The 25,566-nt window shown below is 43.9% G+C and overlaps 1 protein-coding gene across 1 annotated transcript in view; it reads left to right on the top strand.

Moving 5' to 3' along the window:
• The first annotated feature begins 7,546 nt into the window (after positions 1-7,546).
• Positions 7,547-25,566, top strand: part of CS (citrate synthase) — a 39,782-nt gene continuing 21,762 nt past the window's right edge. The window contains exons 1-2 of the mRNA XM_056863352.1: positions 7,547-7,611; positions 25,269-25,316. Of these exons, the coding sequence (XP_056719330.1) occupies positions 7,558-7,611; positions 25,269-25,316 (102 nt within the window). The 5' untranslated portion in view covers positions 7,547-7,557. The remainder of the gene's footprint in view (positions 7,612-25,268; positions 25,317-25,566) is intronic.

The raw sequence follows: 25,566 nt of genomic DNA, 5'->3' as shown, positions 1-25,566 counted from the left end.
GAAGATAGTAACCTACAAACTTCAAGATGTGTGGCCAAATTTTGTGTTGCTATATATAAGGCCCAAAAGGATGTAATTTACAAATAGGTGAAATTTGATAGATAAACATTTTAGAAGCTAGCTTATTTGCTTCTTTAGATATGGGGTTTTATTGATATATTTTAATTTGTGGACTCTTCGAATGACACTGTTTTTTATTACAAATTTATGTTACTTCTGATTAGATGTGTTCTATTTTTTGGTCAAATGACCGTAAAATAAAAACTGACTGAGTGCAACAGATTAAACAGGAAAGAAGGCTGCAAAGTAGTAGAAGAAAATAACCTGTTTATGAAATACACACAGTGGCTTGTCCAAGAGAAAGGGAAGGTTTTTAATTTGCAGGAAATGGCTATGTCCTTTGTTTGATAATTAACCACTTGGGAAATGGTTCCTATTCCAGTTAAGCAACTATTCTAAAAAGGCACAAAATGAAGTCAAATGTTGACATTTTTTGAAAATGCAATAAGAACTTTTAACTGAGGACATTACATGATCTTGCCATGATCCTGTACTGCAGACCATTACAGTATATCTTGGTTTCAGTGTGGTGGTAAGAATTTTCAGCTGGCTGATCAGTTCCAAATGGGCTCCCTGGAGGAGCAGGAAGAACAACAAAATGTGTGAAAGTCAGTGTGGGGCAGTGGTTAGAGTGTTGGCCTGGGATTTTGGAGATCCAGGTTCAAATCCACACTGGGTAATCTTGAGGGGCAGGATAAATATGTGATAGACAACAGGTGTGCAAGACATAGCCTTTATGAGACAGCTGGTGACTTCCAGCTCTCTCTTAGTCTAACCTACTTCTCAAATTTGTTGGGAGGATAAAATGGAAGAGGGGAGAATTGTTGTAAGCAGAGTAGTTTAGAGACTGAGCTCTAAATTAAGAAGTCCCTGCATTAATTCACCAGTAGTGCAATTCTAAGCAGAGTTACACCCTTCTAAGTCCATTGAAGTCAATGGGCTTAGAAGGGTATAACTGCTTAGGATGGTAATGAAGATGACCTTAGGCAAGATTTTCTGAGAGCCAGCATGGTTTAGTGGTTAAAAGCGGTGGACTCTAATCGGGAGAATGAGGTTTGATTCCCCACTCCTCCACATGAAGCCTGCTGGGTGACCTTGGGCCAGTCACAGTTCCCTCAGAACTCTGTTGTGAGGAGAGGTAGGGATTGTGATTGTAAGCTGCTTTGAGACTCCTTAAGGTAAAGAAAAGCATGGTATAAAAACCTATTCTTCTTTTAGCCTCAGCTACTGCTCTTTCAGAGTAGTTATAAGGATTATTTAGATAATGTATGCAAAGTAGTTTGGGTATTCAGAAAGTGCTATACACATGCTAAATTGTATATATAACCATGCTTGTTCAAGATCTCTCTACAGGTGAAAACCTGTAACCTTCTGGATCAATATTTGGGAGGTTAGTGGAAACACCTTATTTTCTTTCTTGCTTACCTTATGCTTTTTGATCTAGGCCCAGCTCCATCCCTCTTCAGTAGCCTTCTAGGGCTACAGAATGGAAGAAATGGCTGATAACTAAGCAGACGGAGCCATTTCTATTCTAGCATTTTGCTTACAGGGTAATGTGATGCTTCCCAATGCAATCTAGTTCAGGATATGAAGAAAGGCCAGTTGGTGCCACAGCCTTGGTGTCTTGTTAATAAGAAAAGCAAACACAGCCTTGATGAAGTTATAGAATGTACACTGACCTTTAGTTATATAACATACTGTTATTACAGCTAATGCTAATGTTGGTTTGCCCACAAAGTGCTGTTCTGCTGTACCCATTACTGTAAAATCCCAGTCAATGCCACCTCTACGTCCTCTTTTTTAGCCCTTAGCAGTAGACCTGCAACTGATAGCAGCTACTGCAATCTGTTTTCTGCCATCTGTTGGAGTTGGCCTCAGGTATGGTATCTATCTCTAATGGCAGCTGACTTCCATAAATGCCTTGATCTTATCCCCTTTTTGCTCCCTGCTTTTCTTTCCATTGTCTTTTAAACACTCCTTTCCAAAGACTCAAAATGTTAGTTTAGTAGGCTTTGAAAGGAGTTCAGATTAATTCACTGTGGCTATTAGTTATGATGCCTAAATGGGACTCCCTTGTTCACAAGCAGAAAGAGGGAGCATCTCGAAGAGGCTTTGGTCTCCGTACTCTGTTTGCAGGCCTTCCAGGGGCATCTATTTGGACACTATGCAAAACATGATGCTGGACTAGATGGACCACTAGTTTGATTCAACATGGCTCCTCTTTATGTTCCTTTTTTCTGTCACTTTCACTCCACTTTACAGCTTGCAATTATTTTATAAACATCAGAACCATGTAGCATTGTAAAAAGCAAGTTTACTGTGACAAAAGCTTTTGTGGGCTTTATCAGATCTTAGTCTTTAAAATGCTGCGTAAATCCTGTGTGTAAATTCAGCAAGAGATTAGCACGATTACCCCTAGAGATCATATTGCAAATCTACGTTGGTTACTGGAGCATTCAAGAGAATTTCAGAAGAAAATCAGCTTGTGTTTCATAGATTACAGCAAAGCTTTTTACTGTATGGATCACGAAAAGCTATGCTGGTTTTAAAGGAAATGGGTGTGCCACTACATCGGATCGTTCTGATGTGCAAACTGTACTCTGGACAAGAGGCCACAGTTAGAACAGAATATGGAGAAATGGAATGGTTTCCAATTGGCAAAGGGGTTAGACAAGGATGTATTTTATCTCCCTGTCTCTTCAATCAATATGCAGAACATATAATTGGGAAAGCTGGATTGGGTTTAGATGAAGGCGGAGTGAAAATTGGAGGGAGGAACATTAACAATTTGAGATATGCCGATGATACTACATTACTGGCAGAAAATAGCCAAGACTTAAAACAACTACTGCTGAAAGTTAAAAGAGAAGGTGCCTAAGCAGGATTACAGCTGAACATCAAGAAGAGCAAAGTAATGACTACAGGGGACTTACACAACTTTAAGGTTGACAATGAGGAAATTGAAATTGTTGAAGACTTTCTGTTTCTTGGCTCCATCATCAACCAAAAGGGAGACTGCAGCCAAGAAATCAGAAGGAGATTGAGATTGGGAAGGGCAGCCATGAAAGAGCTAGAAAAGATTCTAAAGTGTAAAGATGTGTCATTGGCCAGCAAGATAAAGTTAATTCATGCCATCGTATTCCCTATTACTATGTATGGGTAAGAAAGCTGATAGGAAGAAAGTAGATTCTTTTGAAATGTGGTGTTGGAGGAGTTACGGATACCATGGACTGCCAAAAAAAACAAATCAGTGGGTTATAGATCAAATCAAGCCTGAACTGACCCTAGAAGCTAAAATGACTAAACTGAGGCTATCGTATTTTGGTCACATTATGAGAAGACAAGAGTCACTGGAGAAGACAATCATGCTAGGTAAAGTTGAGGGCAGCAGGAAAAGAGATAGACCCAACAAGAGATGGATTGACTCAATAAAGGAAGCCTCAGCCCTCAATTTGCAAGATCTGAGCAAGGCTGTCAAAGATAGGACATTTTTGAGGACACTGATTCATAGGGTTGCCATGAGTCGGAAGTGACTTGACGGCAATTAACACACAACATAAAATCCATAAATAGCACAAAAAATATCTGATGGTGCCCCCCAAATTGTAGCATAAAGTTACAGTGGGGAGAACAGATGAATAGGCCCCCACAAGATAGTAAAAAAGGGGGGAATTGGCAGTGTAGGGTTGGAGAGGCCAACATTTATAGAGAAAGAAACTGTAGCTGACCTCAGCCATAAGCCTGGTGGAATAGCTCTGTCTGGCAGGGCCTGCAGAACTCTTTAAGGTCCCTGGTCTAACTGGAGAGGCTATTCCATGAGGCAGGGGCCAGGGCAGAAAAAGCCCTGGCCCTGGTCAAGGCCAGCTGAACACTCTTTGGGCTGGGGTACCACCAGAAGGTTGGTATTTGATGTTCAAAAAGTTCTCTCGGGAACATACCAAGAGAGGCGGTCCTGCAGATATGAAGGTCCCAGACTGTGTAAGACTGTACAACAACCCTGTAAAGTACATTATGTTGAGGGTGAGTGACTAGCCCAATATCAACAAGCAGAATGGGAATTTGAACCCAGGTCTCTCATAATTGAGTATTAACAACTTAACTACCACACTGAGTCATCTTTGTAATATGCCACAAAGAATGCCAATAAAGCAGTAATCACGTCAGTTTGAAGCAGCAGGAACACCAAAAGTGCTGTAATCCCCTAAAGACTACTTGGTTTATTTTTCTTCCATAGATAATGGTCTCTACAGTCTCTAAATTTGGCTCTGCTAATTTGCATCTATGAATAATGCGTGTGTGTCTGTGTGTGTGTTAAGTGCCGTCAAGTCGCTTCTGACTCATGGCGACCCTATGAATGAAATAATGCATAGGGAAGGAAAAAACAACTTGTGTAATCAAGAGTTTATTTCAAAAGTGCTCTTTTTGTTTCATGTATGATGACACTCAAATAGGGTTGTTCCTTTTTCCTTTAATTTACAAAATCTGTGGGGAAAATGACATTTCAGAACTTCCCATCCCCAGGCTAGCCTGATCTTGGAAGCTAAGCTGGTTAGTATCCTGGTTAGTATTTGGATGGGAGACCACCAAGGAATTCTAGGGTCGATATGCAGTGGAAGCTAATGGTACACTACCTCGGAACATGTCTTGCCTTGAAAACCCCAAGTGGTCATCAAAAGTTGGCTGTGACTTGACTGTACTTAACACGCACATCGCACATCCCTCACAAGCTCAGCCTTGCTTTTCTGCAGGCTGTTTGGCACCATTCCACATTTAACTTGGCAGCAACAGAAGGCCTTGGCAGGAGCGATAGAAAAAGCTTCTCTAGCAGTTTGGAAAGAGAAGGCTGCGGTGACCTGTTTGGATTCAGCTTGAGGACTCTGCACTCTCACTCACACATCTGCTGCTTAAGGGGCAGCAGGACACATGCTAATGCCAGGATAGGCGATTGTGACTTGGCAGTGTTAAGGAAAGGGTGCAGCATGTTAAAGCACAGGACCAAATGGAGCAAGGGGTCTAGACAGAATGCCCAGCTTACAAAAGGCTTTGGCTCCACAATACTTCCTGTACTGGCATTCTCTTCACCCACATCTGCTGTGTGACACAAACCAATGTTATGTCAATATCGGCATTGTGCTGCATGTTGTCCCCATGCTATTGCACTAAGAGGCAGCATGCTTGCTGTTTGATCAAAGTGGCCATTCTCAAACCCTGAAGGTGTGTCCTTTGTAAGGTCAAAACCCTGTTTTCAAAAAAGCAAGCTACTCAGCAGTAAGCCTCTGAGGAGCTGCACTCTTATCTATGGCATATTTCCTTTCCAGAAATATGTATGCCTTCAAACCTGCAGTGGGCCTATGCCAGGGTTGCCATAGAACCATATTGAATGTGACTCTGTCATGCTGTAGAAACATGCAATTGTTATGTGCTGTAAAAGTTCCAGAGCAGAACAATGAGAAGCGTAGCAGACAAGTTTTTACTCCCCACTCGCCTTGCTAGAGTAAATTCTCTTGGTCTTTCCTTTTAGCGTGATAGTTGAAGCATTACCTTTGTTATGTCTTTAGGGAAAGACAGTAGTGGTTATAAGAACTGTGCTTTATGTATCTCAACAGGCCACAACTAGGACTCAGTAGCTCCAAACTCCTCCTCCAGTTATAGTCACAAGACCTGAGCCGCTCCATTCTAGAGAGCCTCTGGGAGTTGTCCTTAAAGCAACAGTACCAATATACCACAACCTTAACTATTCTCAGGGCGGCAATGAGAAACTGAGATGTTGTTGCTCTGGTCTCTTTCCACGCCATCGCGATGTGCAGTGACAGTTCATCCCCCACCCCCCATGTTTTTATGCTATAGCAAGGGAACAGCGTGTGACTTTTTCTTGTAACATTTAAGACAACACAGTGACCTTTCATTGTACTACAGCCAGTAAGTGAGAAGTGTATTACAGGCACTTAGTTGCTATCATATGCATTCTTACTTAGAGGATTGACTTCTAAGTAGGATTGGACCTACTTAGGGTCACCCTGCCTACTCTGGGGCCTACATGCAAAATTCAGAGGGGTTTTGCTATTATTTGTTTGTGGCACTTGTGCAGAGGTGACAACCCCGGCGGTTCTTGGACTTAAGAACATATTGCTGGCTCTGCTCTTGTATCTTTAACAGCAGTATCAACAATTAAGGTCGTGAATTCCAGAAAAGCATCTGTCTTACAGTATGATTATTCAAAAGTAAGTAATTAAGTTTAGTGGGAAGAGTAACTATGCTAGCCCATTGCAGGCTGTAGCAAAAATAACACAGCCCGGATAACCTACAAGAACCAAAAAATAACCTAGTTATACTGGAACAGTTGCTGGTTTTATTCCCTGGTCATTATGCTTAGGTTTGAAACCTTACAAGCCTATCGTAGCAAGTCTAGTCAGTCTCAGAAGTGTTGTGCCGACCTAACCACATTCAGACACGCAAGCTACACGCATACCCACAGAAGCCGCTTGTCAGTGGCCCCACCCCCCTTTCCTTCAGCAAGTAGACACACACATGCCAAAGGCTGGAATCTTTCCTCTCACATAAGGGAATAGCCTCCCTCCCACCTATTCCTCCTTTAGGTTTCGCTTCACCCTGCAAGGGAACAATAGAGTTCTATTCATTAATGTAGCAATGCTCACGCAGGCGCTGTAGACACTAATGACGGTGCATTGACAAGCTAACATGGAATGTTATTGGAATGTCAAACGTCTATAAAGCCTCTTGCATTGCCCCTCCCTCGGTGTGACAGGATTGCAGAGCTCATTGTCTGTGTCCTGGATCAACCGGTTATGATTCCTTGGGCAATGAAGCAAGCCGTAAGCTCAAACCAGCCTCCTGCCCTCATTACTCCATTGGACTCTACGTTAATGGGGGGGGGCACATCAGAAGCAATTCAATGGAGCTTTCTCAGCCCAAAATCAAGGTCTTGGTGAAGCGGTGCAAAGTTGTTTCAAACTGTTCCCTTTCTTTTTTTTAACTCTGAAAGATTAGCAGGGCCAATGTCCCACGCTCACCCTTCCCCTCGCCAACTGTGAGACTGCTGAAGTTGGGACAAGGCGGGGGAGGGGGGGGGAAGGCCGAACAAGCTGAGCCATCAGGCATTTGACTGGGGCGACTAACCCTCCGGCGGGTCTCCTCCCTAGCCTGCCCTTCCCGCAAACTCGTGAGCGTCAGCCGCGCCCGTCTCACCACTCCGCCCAATGGCGTCGCGCTTGGCGCACAGCGGGGGCGTGGCTTTTCCGCCGAAGAGGGGAAATTATGTTAATGAGGAGGGCCTTCTTCGAACTTGCTCCGCCTCGCGCTGCTGACGCTGCCCGTGTCGCCGAGGACCCTGCCCGGCGCCTCTCGCTCTCTTTCCCAGCCGCCGCCGCCGCCGCCTCTTTTCAACCTTGGTCTCCAGCGCCTTCTGAAGCGTCCCCTTCTCCTGTGAGGTGGCCGCCGATTCCCCCGCCGCCGCGCCCAGTTCCCTCGCTGCTCGCCATGACCTTGCTGACAGCCAGCAGTAGGGCGGCCGCGCGCCTCCTGGGGGCCAAGGTGACGCGTCTCGTGGCTTCTTTCTCTCTCTCTCTCTCCCCCCCCCGCACCCCCCGGAAGGAACTGGCCTTTAAAAGGTCTAGGCCGCGGTCTAGGTTTGGCGGGGAGTCCGCGCCCGTAGTCTGGTTAGCTTAGTCGAAAATGGAGGAGGGGGGGGGGTCTTTTAAAGTGTCTGGGTGAAGAGGGTTATTTTACTCGTCTACAGGTATCTCCCCCCCCCCACGCACACCCCTTATTCTGCGTACCAACAGCGTTAGCGGGTTGTTCCGTAACGCGATTACGCTTAAACTAGGGGGTTAGATTGCAACGTGGGGAGGGGAAAGATGACGTTCTCCGATCGCCCTCAGTCCTCTCGTGCCCTTGGGTTGGAGTTGTCCGGCTGTCTCGCGACGTGCCTTTTTAAAAAGAACTGCGTGTGTCAACCGTGAGAAGTCTTGATCCCGCCTTCCTCTCCTCTGCGGGAGCATCTGTGGGTGAGGATCAGGCTCCTTTAGGTCGGAAAGAACCGATTAGAAAGAGATTGGGGCAGACTCGGCTGTATATGAGGCAAAAATGTTGTATCTCTTCCCCCCCCGCCGCCCAATTTTGGGGTCTGGCTTGTAATGGCAGTTTGGGGTCTTTATACTGGTTTGCTTTGGGAGGTTCCTAGGCTGATCCCCCACTACCACCTTTGCGCCTTCATGATTTAGATGTGGAAGCTCTTTTGTCTATGGGAAAGGGGCCATTTCCATATAATGTAGCTGTCCCCAGGCTTAAGTTGGTATTTAGGGAAAAGGTGCACCCTGGGTATTCTGGTTCCTTTTTATAGCATGTGACAGAAGCAGCTGAACTAAGCTGCTTTAGTTGGTGGAGATGTAGCTAGGAAAATGGGTGCTTCCCTCTACTTCTTTTCTCTGCTCTTTGGCTTCCCTTGAGCAGGCTAGACCCGGACTCTAATAACCCAGGCAAGCCCGATCTTGTCAGATCTCAGAAGTTAAGCTGGGTCAGTCCTGGTTAGTATTTGGATGGGAGACCACCAAGGAATATCTGGGTTGCCACACAGGGGCAGCAACTTGACTGCAACAAAAACAGGCTAACTTCCTTCCTTGAAATGTCTATTTGCCATGTGCTTAGAAGACAAAAGGGATTGTCTATCCTGAACTTGATGTTTTGTAACAAGAAGTTTTAGGTCTGTGCTGCTTTTCCTGTAGTTTGAGGCGGGAATCGAATATTAATAGCAAACTACCAGGGTTTGCTAGTACCACAAAAGCTAAAACCGCCATGCATATCTGACTTTGTATAAATCAAGGGCTGTTTATTGGCTTACAGTCGATCTGTTGAGGCAATGTAGGCCTCTAAGGCAGAGGGAACTTTGTCTCTCTTTTTGTAAGAGACTTCTCGCAAGATGTCATAGTCTTACTGGTACACTGCATTAGTCAGGCCTCACCAGGAATCCTGTGTGCAGTTCTGGAGCCTCACTTCAAAAAGGATGTGGACAGAATGGAGCGGGTGGAGAGGAGAGCAACAAGGATATTCAGGGGCCTGGAGACCAAGCCCTATGAGGAAAGGCTGAGGGACTTGTGAATGATCCGGAGAAAAGGAGATGGGGGGGGGACATAATTGCTCCTTAAGTATTTAAGTTGTAGAATAATGTTTTTTTTAAAATAAGCATGCACTATGCAGTAGTGGTTCTATTAAAATTAGAGATTCCCTGCTTTGTTTCTCTTCTTGTGTTTTCTGTTATCCCTTTGTTCAATCTCAGTTTGCCTCCAGAGACTGTTCAGTAAGTCTTTTTGCTGCTGCCTTGCTAGAAAATTCTCCCATGGCCTATTCATGGTCAAAGGCCTTCTGCCAATTTCATTTCGACTCCAGACCTACTAAGTTGGTTAACAAATTGCTTACAAATGGCTGACCCTGGAGCACTTATTTTGGCTTTATTTACCCCGCACCTGCATGCACACACACTGCCTTGCAGTTCCTGGGTTTTTCTCTCTAGTATGACTCTGCTTGGTTTAAAGGACATGTTGATAGTGTTGGAAGGAACCTAAGATAATTTCTCTCTGGAAAAGACCGTTTTTGTAGGTATTTATTGTTTAAAAAATGTATATACTGCCTTTCTTCCCAGTTAGAGCCAGCACAATGGCTAATGATTAAAAGCAAAACACTATAAGAGTAGATCCAGTTAAAACCAAAGCTAAAATATGTGTATAAAACACATGGGCGGGACTTATAGCATAGGCAGGAAGGAGGGGTCATTGAGGGAAGACCAGATAAAACATCTTTGTCCACTGGTGGAAGACAGTGATAGACAGGGACAGATGAATATCCCTGAGGTGGGCATTCTATGTTTTTGACACCATGACCAAGAAGGTATTCTCTTGGGTTCCCACCCATCTGACTGTAGTGGTTGGGCAGGTTCTTATGGGAGTAGGAGATCCTTAAGTTATGGTGATCCCAAACATATTAGTATTTTAAGGTCAATACCACTGCCTTGAATTAGGCCTGGAAGCAAATTGGGAGCCTGTGGAGATGGATCAAGACTGGAGTGATATAGTTTCTAAAGGTAAAGGTAGTCCCCGGTGCAAGCGCCGGGTCATTACTGACCCATAGGATGACGTCACTTCCCAACATTTACTAGGCAAGCTATGTTTACGGCGTGGTTTGCCACTGCCTTCCCCAGTCATCTACACTTTACCCCCAGCAAGCTGGGTACTCGTTTTATCGACCTCAGAAGGATGGAAAGCTAACCTTGAGCCGGCTACCTGTTGGAATCGAACTCAGGTTGTGAGCAGAGCTTTTGACTGCAGTACTGTAGCTTACCACTCTGCGCCACAGGGCTGCCTGATACAATTGCTATAGCCCAAGTCAACATCCTGGCTCCATCATCCTGTATCAATTGTAGTTTCCAAAAACCTTTCAGGGGCAGCACCATATAGAGTTTATGGGCTTGAATCCTACCTAGATTTTTGCAGGGGTGTGTGTGTGTGTTTGCCCACAATCACCCCTACCATGGGAGACCCCTAGCTCCCTCCAAGCTATTTCTTGGGGGTCCAGAAATATTTTTTTGGGGTTGTGCTGCTACAGGTAGCGGTGTTGGCAAAAATTGCTGTCCACTTTGTACCCATGGAAATCTAGGTGGGATCCAACCTATGGTGAGGGAGTAGTGAGGAGTACCTGTATCCAGGAAAATTAAAATGAGTACATTCTTAGTGTTTGATACAAAAGCCAGATGAGCCAGACTCCTAGTGATCTGGATAAGCTCTTCATCTTGATGCTCCTAATTCATTCTGCCTTGACTTCCCTCTTTCTCACCCCCCTTTCCTTTTGATTGTTGATTTGTATTCTAAATCTCACTACTTGGTTCACAAGCTGTTCTTTCTTCTCCCAGGAGTATTTTCATTTCTAGTACTCGTAATTCTAGAGATGTCTAGAGTGTCTAGAGATTTCACGGTATGTGAAAAGGTGCTCAAGTTGGTTTGTAGGGACATTGCATTTACTTGAGGGCAGTGAAATATTCCTGAGTAGATGTGATTGTGCTTTCCCACTGCACAATGTTTATCCACTTCCAGAAGGGTTTGAATAGGCCCTCTGTTTTTTGTGTTTCTGCGGTCTTTGGGAAGCTTTTGGTTCATAGGTGAAGGAAGCAAGAATTAATGGGTTCTTTTCAGCTGGTGTTGCAAAGGTAAGTTCTTGTTGGCATCAGTCTTTCCCAAGATCAGTTTCTTGATCATTTTGTGGCCCTGGTGTGTGTATGAAAGAAGAGGATGGGTGTACTTGAGTAACATGTTTAACCAGGTGCTGTTCTTTTGCAACATACATTTCAAAGACCCACCCAGTCTCTGTCACTGCAACACAGGCGTGTGCAGTGATGTGGGGCAGACATTTTTCTGGAAAACATTTCAATGCTATATTTTTTCCATGGAAACGTTTCCAGCCTCCATATGTAAATGTAATCTGTTTATCTATAGTTGTCCTGGCTTTTGTGCTGCAAATCAGTCTTGTTAGATGATCTAAATGTGAGATATGAGGCATGGACAAATCTCAGTGCTTGTACATGGTATATTTACCTTCTTTTGTTAACATTATTTAAATTTTGATGATATTTAAATATTTGTTATTTAAATTTGAATCAGAAAATGGTTCAATTCAAATTTTTCCAGAAAACCTGCATCACTGGGTCTCTCCCCACCATTTGTTGAGAAAGGTGGGCTTTTTATATTCTCAGCTGTATAATTGTGGCTTCTGTGAAATTTAGGTAAATAATTTCTTACCCCACCAAAATCCCTTACTGCTGTTCTCAGTACTGTTAGAAAATAGATTAGTAGTTGACAGTGTGAATCTATAGCTTTAGGCATACCTGTTCATAGGACAAAATATTTCTAATCCTATCTCCTTCAACACCCTTACCCCTGTTTTATACACAGATGTCTCTCTTCTGGGTTTTGCTTGGCCTTTATGGTCCATATTTGGTCTTTTAAATGGGTGAATACTCTGTGCCCATAGGCAGGAAGTGAGTTAATTGACTTGCAGCGTGACTCCAGACTAGGGTCTGTTTTATCAGATCACTAAAGCTGGGATTCTAAGCCTCAAGGGGAAACAAAAGTTTACCTGCTCCCACATCTGTTTTAAGCTCTAAATCAAGGGTGTTGAACTCATTTGTTACGAGGGCTGGATATGACATTTCATTTCATTTCATTAACCTTTATTGGCATACCAAAGACAGAGATAGAAAAAACAACAACAAAATACCTCCAAAGGGCAATACATATAAGTTACAGTCGGGTTAATAAAACTTTTCTTGTTCTTTAAGAACTCCTGTAAGAAATTCAGCCACGGTAGCAGTAATTTTGGGATCATGGTCACTCAAAAGAAATTTGCATTTCACTTCATTACTCCTGTATGTCTTGTACTGGAGCAAAGTAGATAGCAGTTTATCCCGCAGAGTCACATAGAAGGGGCAATCTAAAAGGATGTGGTCAATTGTATCTAACAAGTTTAAACCGCATGTGCATAGGCGTTCATGTCTAGGGATCTGGAGATATCGGCCTAAGAGCATCCTAGATGGGAATGCATTAACCCTAGCTAATAGAAAAGCGCGGCGTTGAGAAGGTATCTCTAGGTTATCTAGATACCTAGCCATTTTACCTGATCCATTATTAAGGCCTAGGGCCGCCGGAGAGCAGATGGGGGGAAGAGCTGGGTTAAAATTCTGCAATTCTACATCAAGGAGACGTTGCTTGATTCTTTTAAAGATGTAAGATTCATTGGCCAGAGCAAGATTATCTAAATCAATTCCAATTTGACATAGTCTAGATCTAATCAATATGTCCCATGAGAAATAATGAAGTTCACTTTTCAAGAAATATAAAAGGGAACCTGGCTCAGCTTGAAAATATAATTTGAGCCAATATCTTATTGTTTGAATCCAGGCTTTGGTGGCAATCAAGTTTTGCCCAGTTTCATAACAAATTGTGAAATATGAGACACATTTAGGTATCCCCAATATTTGTCTAAGAAATATGGCTTGGATGTTCTCCACTTCTTGATTAAGAGTTCCAAGCCATAAGGGAACTCCAAACAGAAGTTGGGGGAATATTTTCAAATTCAGGATTTTTATCACTGCAGGAACACACTGATTCCCCTTCGCGTAGAAAAACTGCTTGAGTTGATTTAAGGAAATCCTGGTGGCTTTAATAGTATTTTGTCGATGTATAGACCAATTGAGATTATAGTTATAAGTAATTCCCAAATACTTATAGCTTTTAACTTGTTCAATTGAATCCTTCCCAATGTGCCATTTGTATGAGGACCATTTTTTGGAAAATACCACTACTTTTGATTTGGAGGAGTTAATAGAAAGTAAATTAAAATGGCAATAAATATTAAAAGCATCTAAATATCGTTGGAGGCCTAGTTTAGTGAAAGAAAGAATGACGGTGTCGTCCGCATAAAGAAGTAGAGGTAAAGACTGGGACCCTAATTTAGGTGGATGACCATTAACTGAACCCAATGACTGCGCTAGATCAGAAAGAAAAATATTAAAAAGTAGGGGAGCTAAAACACACCCTTGTTTAACGCCTCTTTGAATTAAGATTTTCTTAGTCAGTCCACCATTAGGTGAGTATTTAACTTGGCAGGTGGTATTTAAGTGTAATTTCTTTAAAAGTATTAGCAGCCTGGGGTCAATTCCTAGATTTGACAATTTGTCCCACAGTTTCTCTCTAGGAATAGAGTCAAAAGCACTTTTTAGGTCTATGAAAGCTGCAAACAATTTCCCCCCACCTATCTTCATGTATTTTTCCACAAGAAAGGATAAAACGATACAGTGATCTAAAGATGATTTGTTCTTAGTGAATCCTATTTGCTCTGGGCCAATAATGGATTTAGCTTGAGACCACTCCGAAAGGCGGGTCTCAAGGTGTCTAGCATATAACTTGCCCAGTACTGATAGCAAGCTAATAGGACGATAATTTCCCGGTAGATTGGGGTCTCCCTTTTTATAGATTGGCATTAATATTGAGTTCAGCCATGAATCAGGAAGGATACCATAATGATCAATTGATGTAAAAAGACTGGCTAGTAGTGGAGCCCACCAGTCAGCATATTTCTTAAAAAGTTCGACAGGGAGCCCATCAGGACCTGGTGCTCGACCGCTTTTTAGTTTAGAAATTAGGGTCATAATTTCTTCCCTACTTACTGCATGCCATGGAGGGATATTTGCGGGAATAATTTCGTCATTATCAGATGGAGGGACCACAGCATGGCCAAAGACGTTAGAAAAATAATCAACCCATACTTGAGGCATAATACCTGAGTCAGGAGAGGGTTTGTTGTTTAATAGACAAGAAATTGTTCTCCAAAAGATTTTACTGTCACTTGATTTCAGACATAAAAAGAGCTGGTCCCATCTTTTTTGATAATAGGCTTTCTTTTTATTAACCACTAATTCCTGATAAGCTTTTTTGGACGATAAATATTGCTCCATATCGATTGTTTGGCCTCCTTTCCTAGATTTCCCAAAAACCGATCGCAAATGATATGACATAAATGTCATTTGGTTGGGCTGGGCCATGCCTTGCTAGCCTGGAGCAGGGTGATGGTGGTGGTGCTTGGCGAGCCTACAGTGAGAGGTTGAGAGACAGGTGGTGGCTGGCGAGTCCGCAGCGGGCTTGCCAGCCCAGATCAGGACTGGGGGAGGGTGGCTGCCTTGGCTGGTTCACTGCCCAGATAAGAGCTCTCTAAGGGTTGGATCTGGACTAGTGGCCATATGTTTGACCCTGCTCTAAGTGCAGTTGAACTGGGGACAGAGACTGATAACCATAGTTTGGAGGTCAGGAATATTAAATCTCCACCAGGCCCCTAATATTTGATATCCCAAAATATCCTTAAACAGGGAGATACTTGCTTTGTTGTTCACACTACTTAAGCGTTTGATGTATGCAGAACCTCCTATAATATTACTCCAAAAATGGGTTAGAATCTTTCCCGGTAGGGTATTCTTTCAAAAAACCCACTGAGCATATTTTCACAGCCATGCTGTTTTATACAAAGGGGTCTCTCTTCTGGGTTTTGCTTGGCCTTTGTGGTCCATATTTGGTCTTTTAAATGGGCGAATACTCTGTGCTGATGGGCAGAACTTCAAGGAAATGAACTTCAAGGAAGTGAAAGTATATCGTGGTAAATGCACGACAGCAAATGAACAAATGCTTGCTTATTTTTATACCTTGCAGACCTCTGGCCACTGTTGGACAATGACTCAGCGTTGATTGGATAGTTCTTTTCTTTTTTCTTTTTGACTTTTTTTTTTAAAAAAATATGTTTTTATTCAACACAACACATACTAACATTTAAACATAAACATAAAAACAAATTCAACAAATCAATTACATTATATTGGAACTTACTTGAAATTATCCTGCAATTATTAACTTAGTTTTTATCTACTACCTCTTAGCTATATAATTAAAACATATCCCATTTTTCATTAAATTCAGAAATTGTTCTATTATGTACTAATGATGTTACCTTTGCCATTTTAAAAAGTCTTTTCCTTTATATAAATTGGCAGCGTTTGGAACAGAAAAATCAGCCTTGGTAATATATTCATTTTGACTGTAGATATTCTTCCCATCCATGAAATTCTTAACACCTCCCACTTTTTTATATTATCATTGATACTCATTGATAGTATATTTCATCACTACCTCTTCCTTGTAGTCTACGTCTTATCCGAATCCATTGAATGAAGCATTTTAATCTAAAACATTCTGTTTTCATTGTCACAGTACCTGATGGTGGGGAGAAGTGATCAGTCAAGAGTTGTTGAGTTTGATCTGGCACCCTGCAAGCGCAAAGGGTGTGCCAGCCAGTACTCTTGGGCAGAGAGTATTAACTTGGGTAATTCAACTGACTCATCAAGTTTTGCTGCATGCGGTGAGTTGACAGTTGCTGAGTTTCACTGGTGAGGTGGCCCTTGGCTGGGTTAAGTCATCTGGGTGCAAATAAAAAAGGTTGAAATGACATAGACACATTTGTCTGGCCTTGCCTCTGTAATTGTTCTTAGCTGTTATGTGTGTCAGGAAGGAATAAGGAACTGAACTTCAAAGTCTCTGTTAAGGTAGCCTGCATTAACTGATAATCTAATAATATCTCCAAATAACATGTGGCTGAAAATTGGGACATCGGTATTGTGTCTATTCTGTATAGAATAACGAGACCAACAAGATTTTCAAGGTTTGAACTTTCAAGAGTCAAAGCTCCTTTTGTATTCGCACAGGCAAGCCCACTGCATAGTCGTCTTTCCTTGGTTTGGGAAGAAGATAATCAAAAGTGATTGTGGCTCTCTGGGTCACAGTATGTCTACTAGGCTCTGCCTAGCTAGTAGGAATCCTTTAAGTGGCTTGGACTCCTGTTGGCAGATAAAACTGTCTTCTGCAGAAAGGCAGTGTTATCTTGAACAAAGTCTTTGATCTGCTACGTGTGTCCCTATTACAAGGGAAGGGCACTATGCCATTACACCTCCAAATCTCTTTGTTCCCTTTGTGTGTGTGTGTGTGTGTGTTAAGTGCCGTCAAGTCGCTTCCGACTCATGGCGACCCTATGAATGAAAGTCCTCCAAAATGTCCTATCTTTGACAGCCTTGCTCAGATCTTGCAAATTGAAGGCTGTGGCTTCCTTTATTGAGTCAATCCATCTCTTGTTGGGTCTTCCTCTTTTCCTGCTGTAGCAGGGATGTATCCCTTTGTAGCAGGGATGTATCTCGACTGATAAACTGCACTCCCACTGTAGAATGAAGACTAGGACTTCAGAAGTTTCTTATGTGTTCATTTGTACTTATATACGCCTGCTGACTAGGGTGTCCTCTGAGCTGTGTCTGCTGTGATAACTCCCCCCCCCCTCCAGTTACAGATTAGGGCTGGCTGGTATAGCTTAAAAGAAACACAGAATCTGACTTTGTCTGGTGTGTGTGTGCTTTGCATGGCAGTACAGTGTAGAATCTGGTATGCAACTTAGTTTTATGGTGATCATGGTGGATTTGATTTAAATTAGTAAGACTAGATTTAAATCATGGTTTTCTTCATAAAGACTTGTGGAGTATTCTGCTCAAAAGGTTTCACTTTCATTTTTTGCTGCTTGCCCCACCTTATCATACATGAGTGCCTTCTACTTAGCTGATTAGTAAACCTGTAAACTAGCCACTCTGTAGGTTGCTTTATCAAAGGCTGTTAAATAAAAGAAAATACTGTAAGAGTGTTATTGTTTTAAGCATGTTTGTATTTTAAGTAAAAATGATATCATTAATTGGCTTTGCCTCTGTCTTCTATAAAGTTTGTATCTCTGGCACCTGGCATTACATTTATTTATTTATTTATTTAGTTTACATGGCCTGGCCCGATCAAGTGACATTTATGTCATATCCGTCCCTCGCAACAAATGAGTTCGACACCCCTGCTGTAATGCATACAACAAAGTGTTTTTGGTTGACATTAAACACACAGTCATTTGTGATGCGCCTACAGTATCTGTTACAGAGGCACTTTCACATTGCCCTCTGTTGTCCTAGCTGCTCATTGCTTGGTGGTGGGCAAATGCAGGCACCTCTGGCTTTACCACACAAATCAAATGGCAGATTGAAGGGGGTACTTTGCATGTTGGAAAGGTAAAATTACTCTACTTTCTTCCCTTCAGCTTTAATTAACCCTCCTCCCCCCACTGAGAAATAATGTGTAGTTTGGACCTAATTTGCAAAGTTGCGTCACAACATAGTTGATGGGTGATTTCTTTTAGAACAAAGAGGGCTTCATCTTCTCAACAACATTGGCTTTTCTGAAGGCAGCACATTGCCTGGCAAATATGTACTGATCATTATGAATGCAAGAGATGCTTTGCTTCTGCCATCTTGTAATGTGATAACATATGGGTAACCTGTTTCTCCTGCTAAATATCTCTGCTGTGTTCCTTTCCCCTTCAGTGTGGCTTTGGGCAGAGGACTGTGTGGCTGAATCATACTATAGGAAACCCCATTGAACAGAATTGAGCGGGTGCAGAGGAGAGTGACAAGGATGATCAGGGGCCTGCAGACCAAGCCCTATGAGGAAAGGCTGAGGGAATTGGGAATGTTTAGTCTGGAGAAGAGGAGGCTGATGGGGGACATGATCGCTTTCTTTAAGTATTTGAAGGACTGTCAGAGGAGGGCAGGGAGCTGTTCCCGTTGGCAGCAGACGATAGGACTCGCAATAATATAATATAAAGGGAAGAGCTCATCCTAGACAGAGTTCTACATTGGCTCTCCTATAGGGCCATCACCCTGTTTCCTTGACTCTGTCTAGGACAGTGATGTCGAAACTTTAGAGACCGAGTGCCCAAACTACAACCCCAAACCCACTTATTTATCGCAAAGTGCCAATACGGCAATTTAACCTGAATAGAGGTTTTAGTTTAGAAAAAACAACTCATACATTAACATCCGCACTTCATCCCATGCTAGCCGAGTCTCTCTGCACAGGATCGCACAGCTGGAAGGTCTCCGGGGGGCATGACCCTCACCTTATAGAGCGTGTAGTGCAGGTACAGGTAAGGGGTACGTCGCTGGAAGTCGCGCAGGGTCTCGGCCAGCGAGTAGCAGAGCTGGAAGATGGGCAGGCCGCTCTTGCAGAGCCCCAGGCAGGAGGCATGCTGCAGGATGCGCCCGAAGAGCTCCAGCTCAGCCAGCCCCTCGTCTGGCGTGGCACCGGGGCCTGGCTCTCCAAAGGCTGGCTTCCCGAGCCAGGGCTCCCCCGGTGCCCCACCACCGGCGCACTCCTGGTAGCAGTGCATTTCACTGTTGCGCAGCAGGTGGTGGAGGCGCAGGCTGGCCTCCAGGGCGCGGATGCTCTCCTTCCAGCCCTCGCCCTCTTACTGCTCCAGCACGTATGAGTAGGCATGCTGCAGCGGCAGCAGCTCGGCCGCCGGGAAGCCGCAGAAGCTGTACTTCTCGTACTGCGCAGGCCAGGGCAGCCAGCAGCAGTGGCAGCAGCAGCCTCCGGCTTCGCCGCTCCATGCCCGCCCCGCTGCCGCCTGCTGCTGCTGCTCCGGAGCCGCTGGGGCGCTCAGAGGCCCATCGGGAGGCTCCGGGAAGCAAGGGGGAAAGGAAGGCAGGAGGCAGGCCCAGGCAGATCCCTCAGGGTCTTAGCGCGGCTAGTGGGCGAGGGGAGGGACCAAATGACCAAAACGCATGGGAGGTTTTGCCTTGGATTTGCAACTCTCTAGATGTGCTGGGGCGACTGCGCGCGTGCCCACAGAGAGGGTTCTGCGTGCCCCCTCTGGCACGCGTGCCATAGGTTCGCCACCACTGGTCTAGGATGAGCTCTTCCCTTTATATCCCTGCCCATAAACAAATTGGATTGTCTCCACTAACTTTTTGAGGCACAATCCAGTGCTTTTTTTTAATCTACAGCCTAATAAATTCCATCCTATTTTTGAACGGTGAACTGACCTGTTGAGTCTCTGCCTGCTTAGACTAACTCTCGAATGTGGGTATCTGCTTCTTGTGATAGTCTCTCTTTCTTGTGGTGAACCAAGATCTAGGATGTGGGCTATTTGCTGAACTCTTGTGTCTTGGCTTCTAGTAATTACTGGGTTAATTGGCTGAGGGTGGAGTGAGTTATTGTCCCCTTGGAATGGCCTCTTTTGCAAGAGCATCTGCCCAGTTGTTCCATTGAGTGGCTTTTGACCTTATTCTCTGGTGTCCCTTTGCATGGGTTACCCATGTAGTTGTAGTCGTGCCCTTAATTAATCTAGCTATTTTAAATTAATCTAGCACTCATGTGTTGGCATGAGCTCCTGGTTTCCTATTTGCAGTTTGGAAATTGCTGGTTTGCTGAAGAGGGAGCTTTGGCCGTCCAGTCTGAGTTAGTGTAAATTGGAAGAGGGACTTCCCAGGGTTTGCCTTGAGGGCTTCTACCTGCTGCTTGACTAGAATGAGGGTGAGCTATTCCTTAAGGGCAAACTCGTCCTGGGCTTGAATTACACTATACCTGGTTCTTGGGGAGCCGTACACATGAAAAGAAGACCCATTGCAGAACCAGCAAATCAGAACTTGCTGTTCTGCTTCCTCTTAAGTAACCTCCCCATTGAGCAGGATTCCCCTTTCCTTCACATGAAGCCTGCTGGGTGACCTTGGATCAGTCACAGTTCTCTCAGAACTCTTTCAGCCCACAAGGAAGTAGGTAATGTCAAACCACCTCCAAACGTCTCTTGCCTTGAAAATCCAGCGGGGTCACCATTAGTCAGCTGTGACTTGACAGCACTTTCCACCACCACCAAATGCTGTCATCCTTCCCGTGTCCCCCATAGTAGCTAAATATAATGAATTTTTAACTGCTGTTGCAGCCAGAGCAAAGTATTCTCCAGATTAGAGTACGCCGCTTTTAACCACCACACCATGCTAGTCTGAAATCCCCTGTCGTTCACCGAGTGACACAGTCTGCTTTAAGGACCGGCCACCAGGGACATTACAAATAGATTGCATGGACACAGTTACATCCCACCTAAATAGTCTCCCTGTGCCTATTTTGGCTTCCAGAGGATACCGATACTGCTTTTTTAGGGAGGAGGATCTTTCCCTTCTATGAGAACTCATTTTTGACCTTGCTGCATTCCGCCTTGTCCTTCAACCAGACTTGGGGGAATTCTTTTAAAGGACAAAACCAACATCTTGATCAGCAGTCTGGCCGCACCATTCTGCACTAGTTGCAGCTTCCAAACACTCTTCAAGGGCAGACCAAAGTAGAGTGCATTGCAGTAGTCCAGTCAAGATGTAACTAGCGCATGGATCACTTTGGCTAGATCTAACTGACCCCGGAACAGACACAGTTCATGAACCAGCCGGAGCTGGGCAAATGCACTCCACAACAGCCACCTGGTTTTCTAAAGTGACCTGTGTCAAGCAGCAGGGAGAGTATAACCCCAACTGAGATAGGGTAGAGCTGAAGTCCCTGGTCTGCCTTGCTACTGAGAAATTGGTGCAGCTTCTTCAAGGACCCCCACCACCAAATAAGTCCCAGGGGCACTCCCTTCCTGCTGTCCTTTTTTACATCTCATTTGCATACCACCTATAGTCAAGCATTCCATCTCTGTTGATGGCCAGACAGGTGATTCTGGGCCCTATAACCAGGGCATGATGTCCTTCTCCTGTTTGTCCCTAGCATCTGGTGTTCAATGGTGGTTGGATCCAAACTTAAATGTTTCCGTGGGTGCAAGTACTATTTGCAGAACATGACTTTCCTGTCCCCTCCCCACAGCAGTCAAAAAAGCCCCACCCCAAATCCTGTTCCTTGGAGTTCTTGGGATAAAACTAACACCTTGAATTGGGCTCAGGAGAAGATGTAATTGTTCTAGTAATTGGGGTATATGCTCCCAATAGCTGGCAGCAGTCTAGCTACAGCATTCTGCATGGGCTGAGGGTCTCAGGGGCATCGAAACACACTCTACTGGGTTGAAAGTCTGAACCATGCACTTGCTATGATTCTGGGCAAGTCTTGGAAGGGGCATGCCCTCTCCCAGCAGGATAGCATATTGCGAAAGGGGGACTGTAGTTTCCTTTCTTAATCTTCTTTCAGTATAAATTTTAATGGGTTACCCTGTCAAGAGGTGGGAGGAGAAAAGAACCATTTCTCACTTGCATGCATTATATTTGAATTCAGCACATTAAGTTTAGCGCTCATGGAAATCATAGAGGACTTAGAGGACTTAGCAGCAGCACTTAGAGGACTCTTCACTAATTGAAATGGGGCTGAAGGGCTAGGCAGTAGCATAAAGACCTGCTCTTTCTCAAGGTGATTTGCAAAGGCTTGGGTGGCATGTCTTTTTGCAAAGGCTTGGGTGGCATGTCTTTTTGTCAAGAGGCCCATCCTAGTATTCATAATACTCCATTTTAATTAAACTCCAAAATAAAGCAATCACTTTAGGCAGCCTCTCTAGCAAGAGCAGGGAGCGAATACCAAATCACAAAGCCCCACTGAGAGGGAATCAAGTGATTGGCTTAGCACCAGCCAGAGTGGGAAAAGAGCATCTGTCCATGCAAGGTGATGTGATTGTAACAAGATTGGTCAAACCTTGAAGGTAAAATTACTCTGGCCTTTCCGGAGAGCAAGCAAGGGATAGGCCCATGTCAGGCTGACAAGGCACAGGATCTGTGAACCATATAAGCCATTAAGATAGCAAATCAGTTTATTCAGGTTGCATTAGCTTATTGCATTTTATCTCTGTTTTGCATTCTCCCATGTGTTTAAAATCTTTCCCCACTTCCCTTTCCCCGTGCAAGTGGTTATATGCATCTTCCATCCTTCCTGCTTTCCAAAATAAAGTTAAAACTTGTTGCATTAAGAGAGCCTGTGTCATCCCAAGATCGCTCAGGTATAAAAGAACTGGATTTTGCTCAGGCCACTCTCATGTGAGTTGGGCTGCATTTTTGGCTGGGGGTGGGGGTTAGGCCATGTCAAATGACAAGTGGTGGCAATTACCCAGTGAGAGTGTGTGGGCTATTGTTTCAGAGGCAAGCAATAGCCAAACTGCTACAGGGAAGCTGAGAAGCAGGATTCTCCATATCTAGTGCTGTCCCTCTCTCCTGAAAGAACTGGAGCAGAGTGAGATTCGGGTTGCCTTAAAGTGTGGCTAGAAATTTAAGCCTCTACAGAGGCAGTAGAAGTTACAGAATTTCACATGCAGCCCTGTAGATGGAGAGACTTTCAGATTGGCAGTGCTGTTGCCGGTCATGAGACACATTTGTGTTGCTAGTTTTGACTGCTTGCTTCAGTGAATTGATGCCACCAGACTTGCTGAGTAAGTCTAGGGAGCTTTAAGGATCTTCTTTTACAGTTACCATGTTAAATTCTTTCTCACATCCTCTGAACACCTAATAGGATCCATCCCTGAGCCATTTGGTTGCCTGTCAAACCTACCGGCACTTGTTAATTCCAAATATTGTCTTTCTGTCATGTGACATTGTTCTTGGGATTAGAAAAACAACAAGTTCTGTAAAGCACTACTTCATTCAGGATTTGCTTGTTTGCTCTACCATAGAGAACAACCATACAGTGTATGTGCTAGTAGTTTATGTGGCTGTGATCCTACCGGCCATAGTGGTATTATGGTTTTGTCTGCAGTGGATCCAACAGGGTCCTTGGCCTCCCAGTTTTTGAAAGAATCATGTCTGTAGCCAGTGTGGTGTAGTGGTTAAGAGCGGTGGTTTGGAGTGGTGGAGTCTGATCTTGAGAACCGGGTTCAATTCCCCACTCCTCCTCAAGAGCTGCGGAGGCTAATCTGGTGAACTGGATTTGTTTCCCTGCTCCTACACACGAAGCCAGCTGGGTGACCTTGGGCAAGTCACAGCTCCGTTAGAGCTCTCTCAGCCTCACCTACCTCACAGGCTGTCTGTTGTGGAGAGGGGAAGGGAAAGTGATTGTAAGCCGGTTTGATTCTCCCTTAAGTGGTAGAGAAAGTCATCATATAAAAACCAACTCTTCTTCTTCTGTAGTTCTTCTGTTGCTTCAGGTGTCTATTTGAGGAGGCTAGAATCAGACATCCGTTCCCTGTCCCTTCTCAGGGAACTTCAATACTACCATCTTCCAATGTCCTTAGAATCTTTCTTTTCCCAGTGTAACAGTTTGAAATTAGGACAGAACCATCATGGGTCAAATTCTGACCCAAAGGGTCAAATTTACCGAATTCAGCTCATGGTGAACTTGCAAGACTTAAACTTTGGATTGCAGAACTTAGCTTCTGGGATGCAATAAACTAAGGTCCCAGCAGTTAAAAAGATGTGACAACCTCCTCTTTTCCTGTCTCATATCTTTTTCACAGATGCCCTTTCAAAGAGTTGTGTGTATTAGAATGTTTATCCCAAGTGCAAGCCACTTGGGGAGAGGTATCAGTGCATCTGAGGGCAAGAGGGCAGTAGGTTGTGAGTGTTAAAGAAGCTGTATAAGCCTACACTGGGGCAAACGCTCTTTAGATATGCTATGCCTGCTGGATGCATGTTGGTTACCTAGCTTGAAGGAGGTACTCTTTGCCATTGTACTAACTGCCACTTAAATCTCCCTTTGATTTTTTGAAGTTGCATAGGGAGTGGCTCAATGGTAGATCAACTGCCTTGCATGCAGAAGGGCCCAGGTTCAATCCCTCACACCTCCAGTTAAAGGATCAGGTGGTAGGTGATGTGGAAGACCTTTATTTTGAGACCCTGCAGTAGGTGATGCTGACTTTGATAGAACAGTGGTCTGATTCAATATAAGGAAGCTTCATGTGTGTTCATACGATTTGTGTTTGTGTCCCACCCTTCTTCCATGAAGGATCAGGGAAGGTATATGCATCTCCTTCATATTATCCTTTAAACAGCCCTGAGGCAGGTGAAATTAAAAGAATGACTGACCTGAGATTTCTCAGTAAACTTCATGGTGAAGTGGGGGTTTGATCCTGGGACTCCCCAGTTAGCCTAGCACTTTATCCCCTACGTGGAATTATCCCAGAATTATGCAGCTGAAAACTGAAGTCTAGTTATGCTGCCTGCTGCAAAGTTTTCCACAAGTGAGCTTGGAATAAGATAGCAGCTGTGTAGTGGCTGGCCTTGTGCTTGAAACTCAACAGTTAGCAAGATTCCCATGCTGCTAAACCAGCAAGACTGCTGGCCTGTGAAACTGTGCCATACTCTTTGCTTTCCCTAGTGGAAATGACTCTGAACTCTCACTAAGTGGAATTTTGATCAAAACTTTTGAAAGGGTAATGCCTGTTTCTCTAGCAAAACATGATTCTCTCATTGCTTATAGCCCTGTCAGCCAGCAGAATAGCAACAAATTTGTACCTGTATTACATGAAAAATTTGGTTGGACTGTTTTTGTTTCTGTGTACAGAAATATACTTAATGTGTTTTAGTTCTGTGGATAATCATGTATGGGAAAGTTACTTTGAAAGCTCATTCCCTGGTGCAGATACTGTGCAGTGAAAATACTTAGCATGCCCACATGCTTGTGTGAAATTGACAAGAGCTGCCTTTCTGTAATCCAGGAGCCCCTTTGGAGAGAAAACTGGGGTACAAATGTTTAAATTAAAAATATTGGGAAATGTCTGAGATGAATTTGTGGGATGCAGATGAGTGTTCATCAGAGAATAGCTAATGCATAAGTCTCTTCTTTTTTTTGTAGAATGCATCATGTATCATATTTGCCGCTAGACATGCTAGTGCCTCCACAGTAAGTGCTTGTTTCATTACTGTTGGGTTGTGCTGGGGAGATGAAACTTGACTATTTTGCCTTCAGGGGCTATACCCATCTGAGCTCTTTTAGGATCATCCATTAATTGATCATAAAGAATACAGGATGGCAGAAAATGTAACTGTTTCATTTTTGTTCACTAATAAAACTTCATTAATTTTGGAGTTCTCTCTTCCCTCTTTATCTCTCTCTTCCTTCTCCCCTCTTTTTTATAACTGGTTTACTGTTG

Source organism: Euleptes europaea, chromosome 1 (assembly GCF_029931775.1).
Source record: "Euleptes europaea isolate rEulEur1 chromosome 1, rEulEur1.hap1, whole genome shotgun sequence".
In the NCBI taxonomy this organism is placed as follows: Eukaryota; Metazoa; Chordata; class Lepidosauria; order Squamata; family Sphaerodactylidae; genus Euleptes; species Euleptes europaea.
This window is presented reverse-complemented; position numbering and strand designations above follow the sequence as displayed.